The sequence below is a fragment of the Pantherophis guttatus genome, chromosome 1, assembly GCF_059756535.1.
Source record: "Pantherophis guttatus breed Tessera chromosome 1, ASM5975653v1, whole genome shotgun sequence".
Classification (NCBI taxonomy): Eukaryota; Metazoa; Chordata; class Lepidosauria; order Squamata; family Colubridae; genus Pantherophis; species Pantherophis guttatus.
In genome coordinates, this window is record NC_142063.1 from 259,816,230 (window position 1) to 259,831,929 (window position 15,700).

A 15,700-nucleotide genomic window follows, 5' to 3' on the forward strand; every position below is an offset into this window, starting at 1 on the left:
TGTGGCTAACTGTGCATGAAAGGAGGATTGGATTCCATGAACTTCAGTTCCTCCTATCTCTCTTGAAATTAGAAACACTTTAAAAATGAAATATGATGCTGCATGAGGACCTGTCTCAAGAGAGAGATAAAGAGAAGTAAAATTCCAATTGTGCACAATTTGGAGGAAGCTGTAGATGTTATTCAAATTACCCTATGTTTTAGTTGTTTGGTCATATTCACCTTTATTTAGCATGGATTTCTTCTAAAAACACAATCATAAGGAAATTCCAGTTTTGATATATGTGCAGTTGTTCTTTGCATGGTGCATAAAGCCACTGCAAAGATTAGTCTGAGACCCCAAATCACATAATGCTTTATCATCTACAAAGATTTTAAATTAATTTTTTATATGAGAACTCTGATTATATCCAACTTCCCTGTTGACATCATTCAAACGATGTTACAGGTAGTCCTCATCTTATGACCATTTCTTTTAACGATAATTGGAAACCACAATAGCCTCAGAAAAAATGCTTTTTGGCAGTGGTGAAATCCAAATTTTTTTACTACCGGTTCTGTGGGCGTGGCTTGGTGGGCGTGGTGTGGCTTGGTGAGCGTGGCAGAGGAAGGATACCGCAAAATCTCCATTCCCACCCCACTCCAGGGGAAGGACATTGCAAATCTCCATTCCCATCTCACTCTGGGGCCAGCCAGAGGTAGTATTTGCCGGTTCTCCGAACTACTCAAAATTTCCGCTACCGGTTCTTCAGAACCTGTCAGAACCTGCTGGATTTCACCCCTGCTTTATGGGCTGTAAGCACTTTCAGTCATTGCAAACATTTGCATCATGCCCATGCCCATGGTCATGTGATAATGTTTTTAATATTTTGATCTGTTTAATTTTCAGTTTTAATATGATTTGATACGCTGTTTTAACATTAGATTGGGAGCCACTCAGAGTCGGTTAGAAGAGGGGCAGCTACATGTTTTTAATAAATAAACAGAATGTTGATTTTGGAAAGTTATAAATGGGCTAAGGGTCCAGATGAGTTTAAAACACAAAGAACGCACTCGCTATTCTTTCTTAGTGACCAACCATACATTCATTTGGAACTTTTAAAAGGCTATCAGACTGTATTGGTTTCCAAAAGCGCAATTAAATGTTATGAGTTTAGTTACGATCAGCAATTAATTGAAATGGAATACAGTTCTGATGAGCCATACCTAGCTCTCTTTGGATGTTGTCAGGGACTCCTGTAATAGTCTTTCGCCTTTTCATTTTCTTCGGCCGCCTTACCACAGTGTCTGTGTAAATCAAAGACCTCCGTATGCTGGCTTGGCGGTCAAAATTCTCCCCTGATGTACAGTAGAACAAGCAAAGCACCATTATTTTCAAGCAGACTGACATCATGCACTTTCTTTCACTTGCTTATAGTAGAAATGAAGAAAAGGCATTAATATATGATGTTAGCACGGTCATACAAAGCAGGAACAGATACAGCACTCTGCAACTGTAAGGCTTAAAATGTAAAAAAAAAAAAAATTAAATGCCTATGTCAGAGGTGGGCAAATGTGGCCCCTTTATGACCTGTGGACTTCAACTCCCAGAATTCCTGACCCAGCTTGGCTGTCTCAGGAATTCTGGGAGTTGAAGTCCACAGGTTGTATAAGGGCCACAGTTGCCCACCCCTGGCCTATGTGGATAATTTCTTGGTGATTTGATCCCTGTGATTTTGGATGATCTGGGATTAGCCTGGTTTATCAGGTGCCAGCACTAGAAAACGTTGCTGACCCTTCTACTAATTATATTTAGTAGAATGTGTTAAAATTTGTTGGATTCACAAAACACTGTAAGTCATAAATATAGACATGTAAACGATAGTGTTTACATAACCTAAGTCAAATTAAGACCTAATCAGCACAACCAAAAATAGGTTTTCAAGTGAAAATGGTTTTGGAAAACATTTGAGATACATGTACATACTGTTACATATAACATCAAAATATACAGTATTATGACTGTATGCTGCCAAAAATGACTTATTTATATCTGTATGATTCTGTAAGTCTTAAATATATGTGTGTGTGTTTGCCTAATCATGGAATAAGGAATATTTTTTATTTAAATCGGCTATCTCTGATCCAAAAGATAATATACTCCATTTCATTCTGATCATTCACAAAAAGCATACTAAGTCATAGCATTACTGGATAAACAAACTATAATTATAATGAACTGCTTTTCCACTTGAAATCTCAACTATGTTTAATCTATCACCACTGGATGCTACATTTGCTGAACCGTTTGAATCAAAATGAGGTTTAAGTAATTTAAGGTGATTCATGTTGCATGTAACAGAAGTAAGCCTTATAATTGACTATGTGCTGCATCATAATGGACCCAACAGCAGTTTTCCAGGTCAGATAGTTATAGACATTTCCATTTTTTTTCAGTGAGTTAATAAGTTGACTACTTGTCAATAGCCATATTTATATTCTGCTCTTGTTTTTATTCTTTCAAACAGATTACAGATCAAATATACTTCACATTTTGGTTTTTGTTTGTATTCACAAAATATTTGATTTAAAAGTTTCAGAAAATTAGATTAAGCTCTTTCATCTTGTCTTCACTGTAGCAAAGGGAAAAAAAATACAGGTATTTGAATTGTTCCATACTTTACATTTCTGACTAGCCAAGTTATTTCTCACTGAAAAGTATCTTTAGCATTGCTAGAATGTGTTGTTTATGGATCGTCCCTAGATCAGGTCAATTCATCAGATCAGTTTTAAGGAAAACATGGGATATGCAAATGATTTAAAAGAGATTTTTTTTTTTAACTTTACACATGAATATGTTCTGGATTATAACAACACTATAATCCAGACTAAAGGTAACTGTTTTGTCTTCAGTTGCATGGACAAAAATTTGGGAGTTTGAGAAGATGATGTTGTATGTGAGCCCAAAGATATCCTGTTTTTGTTAGATGGAACATCTCTAATGTTAGGAGTGAAGGAGCATTTGCAGTTGAACAAATTAAGAGTTTCAGACCATCAACTCTGCTCTGTTCAACATACCAGGGAGCCTCTTACATTATTGCTTTTATTTGAACAGCAGTACTTCTGCAAAAACTACAGAAAAAAATTCCTCAGATGTGCCACTGTTGTTAGTCATTAAATTGGCTCTTGGAAGAAGTGCCAAAAGCCTCTCTATTCTATAAAAGTAGTACTACAGCTGTCTACATCTCATCCCAAATTATATCAGTATCAGACTTTGCAAACCAGAGAGAATGTTCAGAGAATTAGATAATAGCTGTGTATATTCATACTTAGAAGGCTCATTTTACTGATCCTTTTTTCACTAGAATTCTCATTCAGTCTTCAATTTCCTATCACCAATTAGAATAGTGTTATAAGTGGCCATTTTATAAAATGTTTATGTAGATTAGTAAGGTACTGCTTGAGCTTGTCTAGCACACCTCTAAAGAGGAAAATTGTTTGTTATCTTAAAATTGCACTCCACGATTTTTTCATTATGAATTTCTGAGCCACTTTTTTTTGCTGTAATTTACATTTACACAGTGCTGTTTAAATTTCACTTGCTAATTGAGAAGCAACTCAATGAAGCTAGTTATATGTAAGCAAATAAAGGCTTTTAACTTTTATTTGAGACAACAATCACAAAGTAATATCTACTACTCCCTTTCCAAGTATTTGGGTAAAACCACATCCAGAGACACACAACAGCGTTAAGAAAAGAAAAAGTTGCTGGTCTCTGGAAAAGTGTACTACATCTTGTATATCCCGTATTGTATATCATGTTCAAAGCAAGTTAAATTCCTGCTAATTCATGAGACTAAATCCACTCCCAAAGCTGATAACAATTCAGCAGTTCGTTCTCTTAACTTAAGTCTTCAGTATATTCATATCAAGTTTTAGTACTAGAATTTATCTTACTAGAAGAGCACTGACAGATGAAACTAAAGGTGGGAAGGCATTACGTCCTTGCAGACCAGTGAAATATCATGTTCATTATTAATTAATTTTATTTTACAGGCTTTTAATTTTTAAATAGGACGTTTAAAGTTAATATTAGTTCAGCAATATTAATATTTTATTGTAATAAAATCCACTGTGGCTGGCCTAGACTGTCATAAATAATATTTCTATGGAAGAAGAAACAATGGATTCTTATGACCTAGTCCTCTTGTCTCACAAAGACCAGAGACATATATTTAATTATATATTTATTTTCTTACCTGAAAAGAATATTTTATCTAAAAAGCAAATATTTGGGAGGACAGATTTATAGTGGAATCTTTGTGTATTTACTCAGATATAAATAGCCATAAAGCATGAAAAATGAACACTTTAGCAGAGTTGACGTCTTTCTGCTTTAGGATCACATTACTCTCTGATCCATGTTTTAAAATCCCTGTGTCTATCTTTTGTGGGTCAAATAAGATTAAACAATTGGCATCTTCCCTATTAAATGTTTTTGACTTACATGTACTTTTTTATCTTGTTTGCACCCATGACTGTAGGAAGATACTTCTGCTAACATAACAGGACTGTCCCCATTTCCTTTGTCCTCTTGATATCATGTGTTCTAATAATAAATCTGAAAGGATCTCTACATCCACCAGATCTGGAAGGCATGCAGAGACTGCAGAACTGAAGAGAAACCAATTCAGTGGAGGGCAAGACTATATTAACAAAGAAACTCCAACTGAATACAACCATACATTTTTAAGAAGGCAGAAAATAAGGGGTGAAAACTCCTATTTATTAGTTTTCAACAATTTAATTTCCACAAACATTTTTTTTTTTTTTGCTCTTCTAGGGTACACGGATTTCTGTTTTATCTATTTCTTCCTTTCATATTTTTTTTTACTGAACCCTGATCGCTGAGTTATATTAAAATTCTCTCAGAAGGTAAGACTAATAATATAGTTAAGCAGATATTAGTCACCACATTGGAAAAAGAAAGCACCTGTGTTAATTGATTATTAATGAAAAAAGTCAGTTGGTTTAACCGATCTTGTAGATTAGCATGTGATTGCAGTTCAAAAATAGTGCTTTGAGTCTGACACTCCTTTTTAAGCAGGAAAGAACAAAACCCAGATGGATTAAGAATGATGAATCCCTTGTAAAGGACCAAGAATTCAAGTTTTCAATCTTTCAGTCGTGCTTCTCTTCTTGTGCCTCTGAGAAGGAACGTTCATGTTTTCTAAGGATCAGAAACATCCCTATATAGCTATAGGCTATATAGAAAACCAGAAATAACAATTGCTTGAGTTTTTTTGCATCAACTTCCTGAATTATGACCTAACCTATCATCATATCCAGAAAAAAAAAAGCCTAATTCAGCTATGCTTGCAATCTCCTTCTATAGTCTTTTTCAGATTCTTGATGAACAGGTTTTAGGGCTTTTGCAACTCAATTTTTTTCTTCTCCCTGCTTTCCCTCTTGCTTAATAATTCTGGCAAAAATGAAAGCCTGCTAATTATTCTGCTCTGTCTTCCTTAGAGAACAACCTTACTTTCAATTTAAATTCTTTTATTATGGGCCAGTGGTCTCAGTCAATTTTATTTTAGGTCATTAAACCTTACTCATCCTTTTATGTAGCAAAAATATTATTCCATAACAACACATATGATACTAGAAAACACATTTGATAGTGAATGAAATGAGGTACATATTTTTTAAATAAACTTCTTTAAAAACTAGCAGAAACATTATTATGAAACAAGTCATTAAAGAACAAAGATTACCCTACAGAAAGTTCAGAAGTATAACATTTCAGCATTTTTCAGAATATTTAAGCATTCAGCATGAGTTTTGAAAGGGAGAGAGTTCTGATATTGTAATATTTAAAGGCCCTGATGCTTATCATCTGTTATCATTATTTAACATAATCATTACTTTCTATAAAGGTATGATTTTGCTCTAAATATCATAAAGAGATGCCATGAATCCATAAAATTTAAAGTCTACCTGTTACATTAATAGGGATAACATCAGTTGGGACTGCCTGAGCCTGTTGTCGCATCTTTTCCTCTGGCGTTGGCAGTGGAAGTGATTTGGTCCAATTTGTCTGGGTGTTGATGTCAGATAATTCATCAGGAGTTGGTGTTTTGGGTCTTTTGACAGGAATAAGCTTCTCCTCTTCGGGAGAAGGAGTTGAACACTATAAAAAAAACAGTATATCATTAATTGTAGGGATTTTATAAAATTTGTTTTAAAAAATTGCAGCAAAAGATAAATTAGACATTTTTCCAGCTACATATTACCTTATTTTAAATAAAGCATTTCTACTGTGAACAAGACATTGTGACAGAATTTGAAAAAATGTTTTTGACACCTGACTCAAATTCTTATGAGTTTTGCAGAAGATTTTTAATAGTCAAAACAAGAGTAATCCACGGTTCAATTCTTACTAAAGCATTTAGTAAGAAAGTAATCAAACATGTAATGATTCATTCCATTAGTATATTTGTTCTTAAAGACAACAACTGTAAGTCTATTAATCTATAACCAATAGGTTAGTTTTTCTGCAATATTTTCACTTTCTGGAACGTATTCTAATGCAAACCCATTTGGGGCTTTCTTATATTTTTAAAAATTTGATTAGCTTTAACTTTAGCAACAATGATATATTAGAAAAGCGATGGTTTTGGATTTCATCATGGAATCGCATACTCCATTTTTTTCTCACAACAACAAAGTATCTTGGGAGATAGGAAGTTGCAGAGTGTCACAGATTATGAACACTCGAGAAGCTATTGAAACTACTACGCAACCTTTATTCTCCCAACAGTTAATATATTCTTAAGTTTTGATAAATGTCCATTGCAACATTAATTTGACTCAGCCTTCCATCCTTCCGAGGTGGGTAAAATGAGGACCCAGATTATTGGGGGCAATATGCTATTTAGTATACTGTCGATTGTTTTAAGCTGCCCAGAGTCCTCGGAGAGTGGACGGCATAGAAATATGATAGATAAATAAATAAATTTGACTAAATGACAGCATTTTGTTATATAAGAAAACTGAGAATAGATCAAAGTCTGTCTCAAAATTACGTTAACATGGTTACATTTATAGGAATTTTTATAATAAATGCAAACGGACAAACTACAAATCAAGGAATGCAGGTTATTATGTCAGTTTGGGTTAAAACTCTGCCAAAAGTTGAGAATGACTTCAGTGAGAACATAAATACTTAAGAGCCTCTTAAAGTCTTGCCTATTTATGAATATTACATCATAAATCATCACAACTGTGATGCTCAAACAAAACATTAAACTAATATACGTATGGCAGTTTCCATAAGTTCCCTATGAGATTTCTGACCATCACGGTGTCCCACGATCAAATAAACTGCAACCTTCCCTGCCAGCTTCCCACAAGCAAAGTCACTGGGAAAGCCAGTAGCAAGTCAAAAGTCGTGATCGTGTGAGGTCTTCTCTTAATGATGGCAACTGGGGAATAGCTAGGATTGCAGTCTCTAAACAATGCAGTGACATGATATTGTGTTTTATGTTCACATTTTTTTAGCGATGAAAATTCTGGTCCCAATTATTGTAATTAAGCGAGGATCACTTGTACAATAAATGCTATATCAATTTGTTTCATCTCTTAGAAGTGTGTGTTTTTGTGAAATATGACACATGCCTTGGTGGAGGAAAAAAAGTACACATTATGAAGCTGCACTAAAGCAAAGCAAACTTAAGCATACAAACAACTTAACAATAAATCATGAATTACTGTTTACTTCCAGGATAGCCTTATAATCAACTTATTTTTTTTTTTAAAAAAATCCCAGGCCAGAGCTAGTTTTGAAATTATATAACTGGAAGAAAAGAATACAAAATACATAAGAATAAGAAACCTATCCTTTTTGAGTGCAAGATAGAAATAGCAGAATGGATTTTTATTTATTATGCAATAATAGCCAAAGGGGATGTTTCTTCTCTCTTGGGTTCACTGAGAATGGAATAATACTTTAAGTATGGTGGTGCTGTATGGTAAAACAAAACAACATATTTCAACATAATCCTAAACATACTGATTAACAATCCCAAAATAGTAACTGTCACAAGATGATGACCCTGAACTGAATTTTTTTTTAATATGAAAAGAAATAAAATTGCATATATTAAATAGTAAAGTATATTTCTGTTTGGAAAGGGGACTATTTATAGCTATAAATAAACACTGTTTAATAGCACTTATAGCATTTAATACAACAACATTGCTGACAAAGTGGGAAATCTACGATGGATCCACAGAACAAAATACTAAGATATTTACCAGCAGGAAAAAAAATGAATTTCTCATTTGGTTATTGCTATCGAACAGTTAAACTGGAATTGATCTCTTCTAATAAAAAACTGTTTTAAAATTTTCTCAATATTTTAGTGCAGTAAAGTATTTTGATTCAGCCACTACTTTTAGTGAACCAAATCCCACTTGGGATCCTAACATTACCTAATAGGAAAGGTATTTTTCTAGGTCATTTCAATCTGAATGTTGCTGAAAAACAGTTTCAGTGTTATCGCAACTGATAAAGAAATGTAAACATGGATGGCTTGTAGCAGATGAAGTAATGCACTGGCATTATCTATTACTAAATGTCCTAAAATTTCAATTCTAGAATTCTTAATATTTTGGGAGAGTGAAATTTAAATCCAATATGAGATTATTGTAACAAATAAAACTAGACAAAGAAATGTTTTGGTATTAGGAATTCTTCTGTAGGATCAATGCAAAGAAGAAGAAGCCTAATGTACATTTATCTTCTGTCTCCAGGGACAATGTAATCAATCAATCATCAGTCAATCAAACCACTACTCACTAAATGAGGGAAGATTCCAACTAAGCTAATTTAATAGGAAGATGCCCATAACCATTGCATAAAAATTCTACACATTAATGGGTAGAAAAATTCCAGAAACTAAAGAAAATGCAAAAGTAGAGCCTTTCTACTGAAAAAAATTGTATATTTTGCATTTATTCAGTTTCACACTGTATAGTTGATAACTTAAATCCCTTTCACAGCAATGCTATGCACATTTAATTGGAGCATATCCAACATGCATTTTTATCTAAAGTACCTAGTTAAAGTAGGCAAATCTAAAAAAGATAAACAGCAACAGGTATGCTTAATATTTGGATGGAAAACAACCAGGAAACCCCATGGCTTTATGCTAGACTGGGAAACTGAACATTTTTCCAGAAGAGAATAACAAACCAATTCCATATTCAAGAAATCTACTTGGACTGTCAAAACAGATTCAGGAACTGTGCCTTGCAGAATTGTGCTCTTAATCTGATGTTTTTAAGATCCTATATATTAATATATTTTTTTCTTGATACAGATTTCCAAGTGCATCTGTCTTACATAGTCTTATCAAAGAAAGGATGATGTTGCAGCACATAGAACTATATTTTAATTGGGGATCTATGTAAATAAAAATTTCTCTTTACATAATGCAGGCATATCAATAACACATATGTAACACATATATCAAAGTCCTGTTTAATCTTTGTACAATGGTGTTTAAAAGTTATGAACTTTTGAATTTTCAATAATCCTGCATAAATATGACCTAAAATGTGATCTGCTCTCCAAACAAGTTCTAAAACTACAGGTAAATAAAGAGATGTCACGTTGATTTAGAAATATTGAAAATTCAAAAGAGTTCACAAACTTTTAAGCAGTGCTGTGTTCTTTTTCAGAATGTAAAGCTACTCATTTAAACAAAAATCTATTCCGAGCAACACCAAAAGTTGGACTATTTTAAAAGATTTGGGAGGAACCTAACTGTTAATCAGTCATGAATCCAGCTGGTTGGTCTTCTTCTTCTGCTTCTTCATTCATTATCACAGAATTGAAAGATTGTCTTTAAGGGGGACTGAATAAATTAATGGAGGATGTGTCTATCAAAGACTATTAGTCTTAAGATTTAATGAGGACAGTATGTTTTTCACTGAAAGGTGATAGTATACTTCAAAATAATTGCAGGGGAACAATGATAGAAGACATCTATCAGAAGATTCTCCATCTTCTGGTATGAATATCCTACAGTTGACAATGTGAAACATAATTATGGATTAGGATGAGCATTGAGTTAATCTAGCAGGGCTATTGTTCCTATCACTATCACCAGCATTTTTCTTAGAAAATATCAATTTAGAAAATATTCAAGCAACAGCTTTCTGATTACCTTTTCCTTTTTGAAATCTACAATTACATCACAAGAACTATATAAAACAACAATAACATTTGGTTTTCTTGTTACCCTTACACTGTAGGAAGCCAGCTATTTGTGGTGGAATTCTTAGATATGGATTGACATCCTTTTGATGGTCAGAAGCCAGGCTGAACCTTGAATGACTAAGGATGTCATACTTTATATTTGTGTGTATCTCTCTCTCTCTCTCTATATATATATATATATTCTGTACTTATAAAAACTGAGCCATTCAAGTCTCAAAACAACATACAAATATTTTGATTTCTTACAATCACATTCAGAGAAGGATTCAGGGATTGCCAAAAAGGAGATTTGGAAACTGCGTAAGGTCCTTCTGTAAGATGTATGAATTAGCAAGACCCTAAGAGTTTGTCACTGTTCATTCTTACATGAAAGATTTTAAGAAAGTTTTGAACTTAAATTAGTTTGGAAATTCAATTTTATGACAAAATGTACAACACTTTCTGAAAGTTAGTAACTTTCCACAATGCCCATTTAGAAAACAGGAAAAAAAACAGGACAGAAAAAAAAAAAAAGGTTCAAATTTGCCATGAAATGAAATCATGTTTTAAAAAGGATTAGAGAATTTAGAGTTACTGCACAGTGTTTTTCCCTGTGACATGAAATAAAGCAGAAGGAGTAATTTTTAAAATAAGAGCACTGTTAAGAAGAGGATACTCTAATGTGACAACAGCATCAGGCTGCGGGTATTACAGCTGGATGATTCTGGAGGGGGCTTGATACCTTGATCGTCCATGACATCAAACAACAGCAGGCACTTAAGCAAGACTGAGGGAGGCAGTCTAACAGACTAGACTGTTGGGTGAGAGAGAAAAAGAAAGCAAATGAGTGACGAAGAGAAAATAATGAAAACACACAGACATAAAAAACAGACAACAGACACAGTATGCACATCACAGTACAAATAATTAAAAAAAACAGGGAGAAGTTGTTATATGCAGACACACCTTTTCCACAGAACACATAATGAATGCAAGAGAGGAACAGAAAAAGGAATATTACTTGGATCAACCAATTCAGTGTGTTTACATTACAAGTGGGAACTGTACTTAAATTAACATCATCAAGTCTTAACATGACAAACACCTCAACCTGTGCCAGGGATTACATGTCTGTGCATAACGATAATCCAGAACTAATGGTAAATCAAAATAATATACAACTATGCCTATATCAGGTCAAAGAAATTATCTATATAGCCCATATTATCTTCTCTGACAACCAGAGAAGAGTCCTGAATAGTGGTCTTTCAAATCACCCGTTACTGAACTCTTGCGGGCTCTATACCTCTCCTTTTCAAAACAATCATTAATGTTGGATTAATAGAGCAGTCAAGTAATTTCACAGGTTTCCATTTAAATGTGATGAAACCATGCACAATATTTACTATTTTAAAATTATGTCTCAGTTATAAGAATTACAATGTAGATTTGAGTTTCCATGAAAATGGTTGCCATTGTTACATCAACCAGTACATGTCATATATTTTTCAATCAGCAGCTCTTATCCACCTCCTCAGTGTACAGCATTTGATTATCAAGCCTTTAGTTAGTGCTATATAAACTAAAAGGATGTAGAGAACAAAAGCTGAACATGTCGGGGCAGATAATCTGCAGCCTCAGAGCTACAGGCAGTCTAACTCTTCTTTTTTTGTGGTCCTAGGATCCAATGGCTTAAAACCAGTGGTCTGATTTCTACCTATTTTGAAGAGGAAATGCATGAAAATTGTAGTCTAAATTCTAAAATGGGAATATAAGGATTAAAAATGAAAGGTTACTAAATGTATGAAATTATCCCTGTCCATGTGTGACATGGTCCCCATCTACTTAGCCTTCAACTACCCCATATGTAAACTATGACTTTTGGCCATAAAAAGATTGTTGCTTACTTCATGGTGGAAGGTTCTGCAGAACATTAATGCTCTCTAATCTTCTCCATGCCAAATTTCTTGATTTACACCTCCTGCCCACATATTCACCAAAATAAAATGACTTTCCTGGCCCGTTTCTTGTTCTTGCTGAGCTGCCTACATCCACCCTGGACAATGACCTGGTCTTTACCTTGCCGACCAAATGAGAAGAAGTAGAGGTACAACATGAATAAGAACAGATTTCCTCTATAAATGGAAAGCCAAGCATTTTTAGAGGTTGGAAAACATGCAGCGATGGGAGTTGAGCCACACATTAATGTTTGGGAAGGAAACAATAACTGATACACAGAGAAAGCTGCTAGAATAGGACAAGCTGATTAAAGAAAGAGGGAAGGGGAGGATGAGTCAATGATGCATAAACCCAGTTTTCTTTCTGTAAAATGACCCACTCAATATTTTAGCTTACTGTTTTGTGCTAAAGCCTCCTGTACTGATTTATAATATATAAACTAACATAACAAGTATGCTATGAGGCATATTAATTAGATTTTAAAATTTTATTTATAAGTACTAATGTGCAGGTATACCTTTAATGAAAAATTACCTACAAACAGAAAGCTAAAATATTTTCACAGTAAAAATCTTTGCGATGTTTTTTGTTAGAAAAAAGACCCATTCTGTTTACTGAAACTTTCAAGCAAATTACCACTCTGTATGTTACCTTGATGAACAGGTTACTTACCTGTAATTGGCTCTTTGAATGGTCATATGTGCATTCACGCAGTCTTTTTTGGGAATTTTCCAAAAGTGAGAAATATTTTGGCAGGAAAGAAGCTTCACTGTTCATGCTTGAGGTTTCTCTTCTACTTCCCCGAGACAAAACTCCAGGTACAAGAAGCACCTGAATTTATCCAAAATAGTCACTAGAAAGGGGAAGGTGTGTGGGTTGCGTGAATACACAGATGATCTCTTCAAGACCCATAGTTACAGATCATCAGCTCTTTTACTTCACTGAGGTCTCTAAGTGCTTCTCACATATGGGTAACTAGCAACCTTATCTTCTATGTAGCTTATCATTTGAACACCAAAGACAACACATCTCAGCCAAAGGTAACATCTGTTCAGGATCAAACTCTCATGCAATAATGCTTGACAATTACCAGTGGTTGAGAACATGTATATTTGCACAATTGTAGCTAATGCATCACCTTTGGTCCTTCTTGAGCATACTGTACTTGGCAACTCTTATTTGTATACTTGGTTACAATTCTACCTGACTACTGTAATGTGCTCTGGTGAGGCTATCTTTGAAAAGTGACCAAAAATTGCTGCTAGTGCAAAATGCTGTAGCTAGACTGCTAAGCTGCACTGGCTGACAACTGTCTATCAGACGCTGTTTAAGGTTACTTTCAAAAGTAGGTCTGATGATCTAAAGCAGAGGTCTTCAAACTTAGCAGCTTTAAGACTTGTGGACTTCAACTCCCAGAATTCTCCAGCCAGCATAGCATAGCTGGCTGGAGAATTCTGGGACTTGAAGTCCACAAGTCTTAAAGCTGCCAAGTTTGAGGACCCTTGATCTAAGGGACTAACTTTCCTATTATGAACCTGACTGGGTACTTCAATAAGAAGACAGGCCCTTTTGAAGATTCATTGCCCCAAGTTTATCAATCTGGTATGCAGAAGAGAGATTTCTCCTATGTGTCTTTCAGGCCCTGTAGCACTGCAAAAAACATCTTTTGTTAATTGAAATGACTGTGGGTAATCAAGATGAGAATAAATTAAGATGGGTGTACAGGTAGTCCATGTTTAGCAACCATCTAGTATAGTGACCATTCTCAATTACAATGGTGATGAAAATGTAACTTTCTGGTCAATCGTTGCATTTACAACCTTCACAGGTCTTTAAAGCAAAGGAAGCTGAAGTCAGATTATATAAGCACAATGGTAGTTTCCAAGCTTCCAGTCCCAATTGTGCTTGCTAAACAAGGATTATCTGTAGTATCAATCAAGATGAAGACTAGTTTGGGATTTAGTATGTTCTGGAAAATAAAGCATTCTGCCTGAAAAAGCTGTCTGTAGCTAGAGACTCCTTCATGGTCCACAGAAGACTCCAGACCTTCAGCTGATAGTGGTTTTAACTGCAGAATTGGCATAATTATATTTACAGCATAAGCTGTAGGCTTTTCAAAGTCAACCTGATCTGGGAACAACTGTAAATGCCTCATTTGCTACATGTAGCAGTCATGTTGCTGACTGATGTATCCCATTGGACTATATTATTTTGATAGTGAATGAACTACACTGATCGCTGTTCAACAAGGTCAGTACCAAGCGTTGATGTTACCTTTCAATTTGGTATTAATATATGAGCCTGTTTAGTTACGTGAAAGATAAACTCAGACAGATTGTAAGCTGCCCAGAGTTACCCTGTGATAAGATGAGCAGTCAATAAATTTAATAAATAAAATTCAGATGAGGAGGTGCCTCCTTCATCAATATGGGAAGAACATCTTAATAATTCCAAATTGTTCAGGCTTTGAAAAAGTTGTCAAATATTTTTTTAATTTTTCTTTTTAATGTTCTTTAATTCTTCCTGATGTTGTTCAGATATTGTTGTCTTATATATGTCTCTCTTTATATATATATAAATATATATATAGGGCCAGGAGGGGGGGTTCCCCTCGTGGATATATGCCCACCAGGCTTCCGTACATTTCATCAGCTGAGGGCTCAGGACAGGGGCGGGGGGGGGGTGGCGGTTATTATAAAGGAAGGTCTGGATCCAAGGGAGACCACTGTTCCACAGATAGCCGGATGTGAGTCCCTCTTTGTAAAGTGGGGTCGTGGAGTACAGATGGGCTTGTTGGTCACGTACCTGGCTCCCTGCCACGTGGCAACGGCCCTGCCCGAGCTGCTTAACGTTATAGCCGAGGTGGCGGTGGACACCCCCAGACTTGTTATTATGGGGGATTTCAACCTGCCATCTATCGGTGAAACGTCTGAGGTGGCTCGAGAGTTCATGGCTTCCATGACAGCCATGGACCTTACTCAGTTAATTCATGACCCCACTCACACAGGGGGACACATTCTGGACTTAGTTTTTGTCTCTGGTCAGTGGTTGAGTGGCCTTGATATAGGGGATATAGCCATCGAACCCTTGTCATGGTCTGACCACTCGCTCCTTCGACTGGACTTTCTAACCGCTGCACCCTGCCGCAGGGAGGCGGAACCGACCAGGTGGTTCCGCCCCAGGCGCCTGATGGACCCTGATAGGTTCCAAATGGAGCTTGGGCCATTTCCTGAGACTCTGGCTCATGACTCGGCTGAAGACCTGGTGGCCGCCTGGGATAGTGCGGCTGCCGGGGCCTTGGACCGTGTCGTGCCTTTGTGGCCTCTGACCCGGCACCGAACTCACCTGGCTCCTTGGTACTCCAAGGAGCTTAGGGAGATGAAGCGCCGGAAAAGACGCCTGGAGAGTAGTTGGAGGACCAGCCGCTCCGAATCCGACCGAACACTGGTGAGGTCTCATATTAAGACCTACCTAGTGGCGATAAAAGCGGCGAAATCTA

General features: G+C 35.7%; 1 protein-coding gene across 8 annotated transcripts in view; it reads right to left on the minus strand.

Moving 5' to 3' along the window:
• The window catches only part of NHSL1 (NHS like 1), a 146,826-nt gene that overhangs the window by 12,457 nt on the left and 118,669 nt on the right, over positions 1 to 15,700 (minus strand). For 5 of the 8 annotated variants that reach the window (XM_034418899.3, XM_034418900.3, XM_034418904.3 and 2 more), the window contains exons 4-5: positions 5,976 to 6,168; positions 1,206 to 1,337 (exon numbers count right to left, since the gene is read on the minus strand). In XM_034418899.3, the coding sequence (XP_034274790.2) occupies positions 1,206 to 1,337; positions 5,976 to 6,168 (325 nt within the window). The remainder of the gene's footprint in view (positions 1 to 1,205; positions 1,338 to 5,975; positions 6,169 to 15,700) is intronic. The other 3 variants (XM_034418901.2, XM_034418902.3, XM_087882829.1) reach the window with 1 other exon arrangement.